This window comes from Mauremys reevesii, linkage group 5, assembly GCF_016161935.1.
Source record: "Mauremys reevesii isolate NIE-2019 linkage group 5, ASM1616193v1, whole genome shotgun sequence".
Taxonomy (NCBI): domain Eukaryota; kingdom Metazoa; phylum Chordata; order Testudines; family Geoemydidae; genus Mauremys; species Mauremys reevesii.
The window spans coordinates 18,644,013-18,654,226 of NC_052627.1; the positions used below are offsets into that span (position 1 = coordinate 18,644,013).

Here is a 10,214-nt window from a genome sequence, read left to right on the forward strand (position 1 = left end):
CTGTTTTTTTTTTTTGGGGGGGGGGGGGGGGTTGTTTTTGTTTTCATTGCAAAGCTCTAGTTTGGGAGATACATAGCTGTATTTTAAATAGGCATGAAGCAGATGGACTTTCATTTTGCCATGAGTTTTGTGTAGTAGCCTGTCTCATTTGGGCTTGCAGGTTGGCCAGGCTCATGGGGGTCTAATGGGACTTATTCAGAGATCCACCGTCAAAGCCTGTCCCCATGTCTGGTTTGAACGCTCAGAAATGAAAGACCGCCACCTAGTGACAAAAAGGTAAGGAATGGGCAATCACTCGGCTGAGTGCCGCTGTAGCTGTGAACAATAGCATTATTCTAACCATAACAATCCTAGCATCTTGGAGCCCTAGTCATGGGCCAGAACCGCATTGTACAAACACAGAACAAAAAGATGGCCCTTGCTCCATAGGGCTTACAACCCAAGTATTGCATAAGAGACAGACAGCCAAACAGTCTTACCTCTTCTGGAGGGTGAAAGACTAGACTGTAGAAGCACTTTATCTGCAGTGAATATATCTGGCCATCTAGTTCTAAATGCTAAACACCTTGCAGAAACACTGGGAATACCAGGACTCAACTTCCTTCTGTGATTGTGTATTACCATAGTCTGGAGTGATGTGGACTGCAGTCGTTTGCAACATGCATGCAGTGAATGGAAAAATTACAGTTGTGGGAGCAATCCTATGCTCTTTTTCTTTGGGAATATTACTATGCATGTAATTTTCAACAGAAATGGAACTTGGTTGTTACCCACAGATGGGAAGAGAATAGGCAAGTGTGTGCTTGCAGACGAGTGCTGAGATACTGCAGAAATGGGGCAACATTTTGAAAAGTCATTTAGCACTCTTGGAATCTCTTCCTATAGTAAAATAGTTTAGACAAAAGGTTCCAGTGACGAAGGTGTTCCAGGTGCGACTGCCCAGAACTTCTGACATGGGGTTAATCTGATAACTCTGCTGCCAGGGACACTTGGTGAGCAGGTACCCAAGTGTCTTTCTGTTTCTTTCCACAATTATAATCTTAATTGTTTTCCCACATGAATGTCAAGGAAAAAGCTATATGAAATCCCAAACTGGGACTTACTGTTGGGAGGTAGGAACCTAACATTACTCACAAAAAATTTAATTTTACCATGAAATAGAATTACCCATAGCTCTTTCTGAAATGTTCTCTATATTGGAGCCTTCTAAAAACCACAGACTTGCTGTTTTAGATGAAATTACCTACAGTACTGAGCTTCTCCTGGAAAGGGCAAGATTTCTGCAAAGAAGAACTTTCTCTTAGCGCAGTATAATAGAGATAGTAGTGCTATATTTCAAGTATCTATGAAGTTTGTAGTCTAGCTTCAGGTTTGTTATAAAGGGAATCACTCTCCTGACTCAGGAATGGAGTTGTTCCTACTTAGAGATCTGAGTCTGGTATAGCTGACCTCCCATGATGGGAGGGAACAAGGAAGGGAAGCTCTCATTAACTGGGGAGAATCATGTTCTCTCATCCCTCTTTCTCTTCTTGCATACCTTCACTAACGACTTCATTTACAGAAGATAACTGAAGGGGGTGTGTGGTTTTTTTTTGTTTGTTTGGGGGGAGGGGGAAGGAGAAGACAGGAGATGAAATCTTTAGCCAATCGTCCTGATCATCATAACCTTCCAAACTAAAAACTTTCAATCAAAGGAGCACCTGTCGGTTGGGGTTGGATTCCAATGCCGTGTGTTTGTATCCTATCTTAAATTTTGTGTAGAATTTTCAGGATAGTCTTATAAGGGATAAATTTGTCTTTCACCTTCCTGGCTTCTAAATGGTAGATTGAAGGGGCATTCCAGAAAGTCTACTCAACCAAGATCAAGGAGTGAGAATTGTGGGCATAATAGATATTTCAGAAATGGAGAAGGCCTATGATTAAATAACTAGAACCAAGATTATGTAGCCTGTATCAAACTCGCATATTTTGCTCAGCCTGTTTAAGTATTGCAGTCAGTGGGGCTTCCACTTGAGTGTGCCACAGCCTAAAGTATTTTACAGACAAGAAGTTTTTCCGGATAGGCAGCCTAAAACTTAACTTGAACTTTATGCCGTTCATTTCTTCCGTTAACACTACTTCCTCTCAGTGCATCAGCCCTTCAAATATTTGTTGTTGGTTTTTAACCCCTCAGTTATTGCTTGTGAATCTTGCAACAGAGGTGCTTCTTCACAAACTCCCTTGTTAAATCCTTTCCTCTTCTTACCACAGTATATTAACTACTTATTACTAGAGCTTGCCACAAAAGGGCCATTTTTCATGGGGGGAGGGGAAACCTTGCTGTCTCTTATTAAACTTAAAAAACCATCAGTTAATAGAGGCTAAATATGAACATGCATTTGTGCTCACACGCATGTGCGTGTGTTCTCTCTCTAATACATCCGTGTGCAAGAGGGAGCTGGGAATGTCCCTTTGAAGTAAGAATAATTGGTGAAATATTGGGTAGGACTAAATTAATATTAAAGGATCTAGAGAGCTGAATCTAGGCTCAAATGATATTCCTGTTATGAATTACAGATACAAAGTGATACGTTGCATCAAACATTGGCCTTTGGTTTCTGTTGAATGCACATACATGACTGGGGAAAATTTAATCCCGTTTCAAAATGTATTGATTAAACATCCTTCTTTCTGCTTTCTCAGACTGAGAGAACACATAGCCGATAAGAACAAACTGCCAATCTTAATTTTTCCAGAAGGTAAGAAACTGTCTCATTCCACTGGACTTAGTGCTTCTCTGTGCTTATGTCGCTCTTCATTGTCCTGCTGTGACTCCGATTGCTCAAACAGATCTTGTTCCACACTTGTAATAGGAAACATCTAGTGTCAGGATGCCCCAGCTCCTCCCAGAAATGGTGGGATGAAGGGGAAGAAGTGCTGAAAGGGTTTTTCCTTAAATGGCTTAATCCTTCTTCTCTGACGCAGACAGCCAGTTGTGTATCATGCGTGGCCTCCTTGCTTCTACCTACCCCTCCATCCTCTTCCCCAAACCTCAACCCTACTCTTCTAGCACTGCAGGGAGGGGAGCACTGCCCCACCATTCTCTAGCTTCCAATCTTTAGGCCTGGATGAAGCACAGACATTGGAAAGACTAACTCATGCTTCTTGGAGGTGCTTTTTACTGTTCCCCAGTGGTTGCTTGCTCTGCAAACTGGTATAATCCTGCTGTCTGACTCCATTAGAATATAGAACAAAGGTTTCCTGACTGTTAACACTCTGACTTTTCTCTTTTGTCCAGGCACTTGTATAAACAACACATCAGTAATGATGTTTAAGAAAGGAAGCTTTGAAATAGGAGGGACCATTTATCCAGTTGCAATCAAGGTAAAATACAATAGCAATAGGTCTCCAGATGCTGATGTTTACCTGTAGAAAGTTCTGGCCACTTGGTGGGTGGGAGATGGACACGAGTTTGTCTCAGTACTGTTGCTGGTAGAAGCACATGCCCTACAACTGGCCCTCTGGTGTACTTGGCTGTCAGAAAGTGATGAACAACTGAATACCCGCGAATGAAAGTAATTCAGTCTCTTTAGAGTTGCTCTCTTGAAATAAGTGGAAACCTGTTGGCGGGTTCTGTTGGCGTTTGCCTTACAATGTGGAAGACTGGAGAGGCGGTAGGCAGGGAGCGGTCTGGCCAGCCCATGAATTAACAAGTCAATATTTGAAGGAATAAGAACATGAAGCTTGTAATCAAGGCTAGACCTGACACCATTCTACCTTGGAGGGGTATAGGCCAATATGTAATGGTTACTAATGTCCTCCTATACAGCCTTGTGAGTTAAGCGTCCTAACATGTGTTTACACTTTGGATCTATATTATTTGCATGTTCATTTATGCTGGAGGTAATGACTTAAACTTACTATTTTGCCCCTCTGCAGTATGACCCTCAGTTTGGAGATGCGTTCTGGAACAGCAGCAAATATGACATCGTGAGCTACCTGTTGCGAATAATGACAAGTTGGGCCATTGTGTGCAACGTCTGGTACATGCCACCGATGGTCAAAGAGGTATCTTTGCATATGGTTGGTGGTTGATTCTCTGAACCATACTTATTTTACAGCCTATAAAATCAATCTTAAATTGAGCCTCCTTCAATGCTCTTGGTAGCATGGTTCAACTTCTTTTCTCAATTTTGCATTTCTCAGTGTATTTAAGTATGGAATGTACCTGCAGTATATTAGCTGTTGGACAGGGACAGCCTCCTTTTTCATGTAGTGATGCTCTGGGACTAAGTGCTGATGGCACAATGACTACACATTACTCATGCTAATGTGAGCTGTGCTGCTAAGAATAACACTCGCTATTTGGAAAATTGGTTTATTATTAAGTCATCAATCTGTCTGAGGGAAACTTTCTCCATCTTGCCATCACTTCAAAAACAGACCTAAAATGTGTGCTGATTTGCCTGGGAAGTGAGAGATCTTCCATTTAGTATCAGGTTGCTGATGAGGAGTGGACTAACATTCTTTGAGGAAAAGATGGCTAAAAACTAGACATTCAGAGAATGAGCTTAATGTGTCAAAGCCGCTCCACTTCCCTCTCTGACACCTTCTTTCCCCCGCCCCCCAAAAAAAACCCAACAACCCCTCCCTCCCCAAACAAAACAGGACAAAGCCTAATGCCCTGAAAGCAAAAGCTTTCTGGTCACAAACTAAATAATTGGTAGGACTTGCAGCACAGCTGTGTGTATTTAAAAAAAACATTCATAGGTAAATTGACTCTAATTTCCATCCCTTGTAGGAAGGAGAAGATGCCGTCCAGTTTGCCAACAGAGTGAAGTCAGCCATTGCTCGCCAAGGAGGACTGACTGAGCTTTCCTGGTACAAGATGTGATTCTGCTTGGGCTTAATGTGACATTTTTTGCATAAATGTCTTTTGAGTCTTAATGGCTATAGAATGTGCTTCAGACTCTCTAAACTGTCTAGGGGACTTAGACACTTCTTCACTATATAATTGAAGAGGTGTTAATCCCCTAGACAGCTTTGACTGCCTCAACCTTTGTGTTCTTAAATGGTCTTAGCCAGTATATGGTAGATAATGAGGGAGTTGGCTATTCAGGCACTTCCATATGAAAGAAGGTTTTCTTAATAATTTATATGATGACAATACAGAGCTCTTGAACAGTGGGTTTCAGCTAAAAGTTTCAAAGCACAATACAGTCTTCCCTGTTTGACAAATAGAAACTAAGGCACGTAGAGGTGACATTATTGTAGTGAAGAGACACCAGATCAGGAGCAGAGCTGAAACTAGGACCCAGGTCTGCAGACTAGGACCCAGTTCCTACCCATTGAACACCCTGCCTCAATATGGGTTTACAGTACCCCAAGAGCATGTAGTGCTATAAAATAAGTGGATCATGCTGAAAAAACTCCAGACCAAGGCCCTGATGAGAGCAGTCAAAATGCACAAGTGGATTCAGTGCTCTACAGACCCAAGGATGGGACATGGAATTTAAGTATCCTAAGGGACAAATGATACTATTCACGCAAGCGCTACTGTCACTGAAGTCAAGATGAAGTTACATGGGTGCATATATTTAAGGCCTTTGGCCCAGATCATCAAAGTGGCTCAACTCTGACTTCATTTTTTCCCTAATGTTGAAGTTAACATCTAACTGCATCCTTTCTGTCTTCTATGCTCCAGGGATGGAGGTCTGAAAAGGGCCAGAGTCAAAGACACTTTCAAGGAGCAGCAGCAGAAAAACTACAGCAAGATGATAGTAGGAAATGGATCAACAGGAAATCCATCAATGGGAGCAGAATCAGACTGAATCCCAGCTTTTCCAACTAAGCTTCACAGGACTAGCTCTTACAGGAATACTGTGGGTTTTTCATTTAGAAAAACCAAACCTGTTCTAATGTGTGATCGCCTTTATGTGGATGGGGCAGAACATACACACGGGGCAGTATTTTGTTATGTATTTTTCTTGAAAGCATGATATTCCACTGAATTGCAGCTCCCGGTATCGTGGAATAGAACCTGACACAAAACTGGTGGGGGGAGTGCAGTTTTTAAAAACTGTACATGACATTCTCTTGAACCTCCTGAAAGGGAAGTGCGTACAGTGAGTCTGGCCTGATGCTGTCAGATTACCGTGTGTGCGCAAATAACTCTTCTTGCTAAAATCACTTGGCCGTTGTAAACAAATTTGTTTCCTGAACAGCTACTTTCTCTCTTGTCATGCTTGTAGGCTGGCTTTTTTGTTGTACAGTTCTTAATTAATCTTGCAGTTTTAGTGGTGTCCTGATGCGTTCGTTTGTATTTCTGTGTATGTGAAGCAGGGAGGTGGTGAATAACCTAGAATGACAGACCCTAAACAGTGGGGAGAGAGGTGGGCAATCAGAACAACATCCTCTTCAAACACAACTAGGACCTTGGATGGCCTCTAACCCTAGAATTGCCTAATGGAAACTGATATCTGAGAAGATATTTAGGAGATTCCTCTAGAAACATCTCTGCATACTGGAACTATTCCCTAAACTACTGTGCTTCTTCAGACTGGGAACAGTAAAAGGAAGAGATGATTGGGAGCTCCATAACTGAAAATGGATACCTCTGTATTACAGAGGATGCATTTTTATTATAAGTGCAGTAATTCTTTTTGTAGAATGCAACAGCTTAACAAAAATCTGTGGGGATCAGCAACCACAACACAGCTCATACTTGGCTGGGCTAGCAATATCTATTACAAACTGAAACAGGATTCATGTGTCATTTGCAGTAAAAGAAATGGCCTGTTGGGAATGCATGTGTACTGCAGCCTTATTGTAAATGGGAAATAAATTCTATATTTCTAATGTCTCTGGTGGTGGTATTTTTCCTCTAACTTGTTCGTTCTGGCTTCTATTTCCCCTTCTGTTGGGCAATGGCTTGCAGTGTGGCTCAGATCCACATGGGCACGGCAGCACCTCGCCACCCGGTGGGATCCATAAACACTGAATTAGCCACCCAGGATTCCTAGACAATGCCTAGGGAGAAACAGGTTCCTAAGAAAGGGATCCACAAAAGCCAGCCTGCTAGTTGGGGAGCCACCTAAGCTAGTCAATGGCAGATGCTGAAGAGAGGGTGTGGTCTGAGCCCTGCCCTTCTTAGGGCATTATGCAGCCATCTCCGCTCAGAATCCACAGGTGGGAGTTGGGAGCCTAAGCAGTTTCTTGCAAGGGTGGCAATGGCAGAGGAAGCCTCCCTTTAGTCCCCTCGTTAGGGAACTCCCCAGGTTCAACTCTCCCCTGTTCCTCCCTGCCTGACAAGGAATAGGGAATTTACCACCTCTCAGGTGAGTGTCCTAGCAGTTAGTGCTAAGTAAGCATTACTCTTGTGCTCTCTGTGGCCTAACACATCTTATTTATACACAGTGGAAGAGCTTCAGCAGGAAACTCCTACATCTGAATATCCCATAGACCACTGATTTTTTTTTTCTTCTTTTTGGGGTACTCATCCCCCTCTCTCCTGCCATTTTGTGTGGAGTTAGGTATGCTCAGAGCATGCCTCCTGGATTGGGCTCTGCCAGTGCAATAAGTGGGGTAATACCTGATTTGAAGCTCCTGCTAGGCCGTAGGCATCAGCTAGGCCCAGACCCACAATAGGATTTAGGTACCTATGTTCCTACTTAATGCACTGTCAGAAAACAAAGTGAAAATAGTAGGAGATAAATCACTGAAGTCAACATTGACTTCAATGCACACTGGGTCTGGCTCAGATGAGTGTAGTGGCATGCTGCAATTCTGGATTCCAACTATTTTAATCTAACTTCTGCTAACATAGGCCTATTCCTTGCCTTTGAAATAAAGGAACAAAGTGACTTCATGGTCCTCGTATCCAGGGAAAATAAATTGCTTCAACACACTGCACACTTGAAACTAGAACAGGAGGGAACCCCAGAGACACTAGACCAATTAACTTACAATTAAACACCAATAACAATGAGCTTCAGCGCAAGAGTCTGTAATAAATGATGAACTATTTTAAAAGAAGTGTGGGTGGGGGGGAGCAATAAAACCTCTTCCCTCTGCCATGAGAGAACCTATTTAATGCTGAATAGATCACTATAAACTGGGGATTTCCCATATGCTCCTAACTATGAAAACTGCTATTCTTTAATTGAAAATTATGGGCCCAAACCTATATGTACATGAGAACCTCTCTCAGGTGAATTCCTTCCACTGAAGCTAGCAGGGCTACTGCCATGAGCTGTTTTGTGGGTCCACATTGACAATCTGTAAAGGTCTTCTGTAAGTTTAATTGCATATTGGATTATAGCCTACAATTTTCAAAAGTGACTAGTAACTTTTAGGGGCCAAAGGTAATGTACCTTAAGTGGATATGACTTTTCAGAAAGTGTTATATCCCAGGGCTGAAAATCTAAATTGGCACCCAAACTCCTTAATCAACTGTGAAAATTTAGGCCTAAGTCTTGGCTGAGTGGGTCCTAAGATATGGAATAAACATGGCTGATGGACTTTATTAACACAATGGGAAAAGTTGCTTTTGTCTTTTTGAGTGGAGGAATGTGGTATTTCAACTCAAAAACAGCAAAGAAATTCGATTCAAACTCTTGAGGTAAAAAGAACCTTTGGGCACAAACCAAGCATTAAAAATCAGCCCAAAAGGCAGTGTGTTCGGGAAAGCTTAGGTGCATATGAAAAAAGAGGGAGCAATAAATGAGAGCTGGCTTGGCGATGAGGGATGGAAAGGAAAACCTTTGTGGTAATCGCTGTTAAACAATTTTGAATCTTAAAACTCAGTTTGGTAAACCTGAAGCTTTGTTATTACAAGGACAGCAGAAGCAGCAACCACTCCAAGGTTGTATAGTAGCTTTCCTTGTAAACCCCTGTCTTCTTGCTCCTAACTTTCTGCCATTTATACTGTATGGGCTGGAATTGTCCTGGTTTGGTATCTACTTGAAGATCATTCTTAATTTGTAGAATTTGTGTGTGTGTGTGTGTGTGTGTGTGTGTGTGTGTGTGTGGAGGAAGAGGGGTGGGATAATAACTTCTATTTAATAAAGAAATGCTATAGCTGCACCAGTGGAGGGAAGCTAAACTGGGCTAAGAGTTCAAATTTAGCATCAATGTAGTCCTGGTAGAGGAGGGTTAAATTTAAGAATCCTGGAGAGAAACTGGCTGTGATTTGTGTTGTGGCTATGGGGCTAGTTACACCTCTGCACCTCCTGCTCTCATAAATTCACCTAGCTTTATGTAAGTGAGCAGTCCTGCTGAAGTCAATGGCAATGCTCCTATGTGTAAGTGTTTGTGATGGCTTCCATCTTGGCCAAAATGCCAATTAAATGGGACAGAATTGCATTTATGAGCCTCTGAAAACAAGCTCCTGAAAAATTTTTTGTAGGACTTTTTTTTTTTTGGAGCTTAACACTTTTCCTAAGGAAAAATACCTTGTCCATTAATGTCTAATTTAACTGATTATTGCACAGAAGGAATGTGGGATAAAAGAAGGGGTCCTGATACATTTCATAGTCTTTTTGTTTGTTTGTTTGTTTATGTTATTTATAACATGAAAAGCCTCTAGGGTAAACTGGTTGCTGTTTGAATCATTTTCTTTCTCCTCCTCCATGGAATGTACTTGATCAGAGACAGTTTGCCAAGAGTAGTACACTTATTAAACATATAAATTAGACCCCCCCACACACCAAAGACTGAGAATATGTAAGTGTATCTTATTTGCCACCAGGTGGCAATCAGCTCTTTATTGCTACCCAGGAACCAAAGGCTGCAGGACACCACTAGGAAGCAGATAATGCAGAGCTAGAAGCACCCACAAGAACCCCTTTTTAAAACTAAATTTCTTTTTTCTTTCTTTCTTTCACTGTGCAGGGTAAGAGTTGCAATGAATGCTTGATACTATACCCATCAACTCCTTTTTTTTCTCTTATAAGAACTACTGGAGGGGAGGAGGAGGAGGGAAGCGAAGCGAGTGTGTGTGTGTGTGCGCATAGACTCCCTTATTCTCTGGTTATGGGTCCAAAATCTAATACTGTAGTGGCATTGGGATAAGATCTGTTGAATGGTCAGGGCCAGGTCTACCACCTACTAGAAAGGTCTGTACAGGATAAATGTGCATGGTCTTATTATAAATAGCAGGGGTTTTAGTAGGAAGTACTCTGCACTCTCTGGAGGGTGTTATTTCAGTAAATGTAAAATGCCTCAACTCCTTATTA

The 10,214-nt window shown here is 41.9% G+C and overlaps 1 protein-coding gene across 3 annotated transcripts in view; it reads left to right on the forward strand.

The window, feature by feature from the left end:
• Positions 1-6,837, forward strand: part of GPAT3 (glycerol-3-phosphate acyltransferase 3) — a 28,682-nt gene extending 21,845 nt beyond the window's left edge. For 2 of the 3 annotated variants that reach the window (XM_039542284.1, XM_039542283.1), the window contains exons 8-13: positions 161-276; positions 2,683-2,738; positions 3,278-3,363; positions 3,919-4,047; positions 4,781-4,860; positions 5,684-5,810. In XM_039542284.1, the coding sequence (XP_039398218.1) occupies positions 161-276; positions 2,683-2,738; positions 3,278-3,363; positions 3,919-4,047; positions 4,781-4,860; positions 5,684-5,810 (594 nt within the window). Of the gene's footprint in view, positions 1-160; positions 277-2,682; positions 2,739-3,277; positions 3,364-3,918; positions 4,048-4,780; positions 4,861-5,683 lie in introns of all 3 variants that reach the window. The other variant, XM_039542282.1, reaches the window with a different exon arrangement.
• The last annotated feature ends 3,377 nt before the right edge of the window (positions 6,838-10,214 follow it).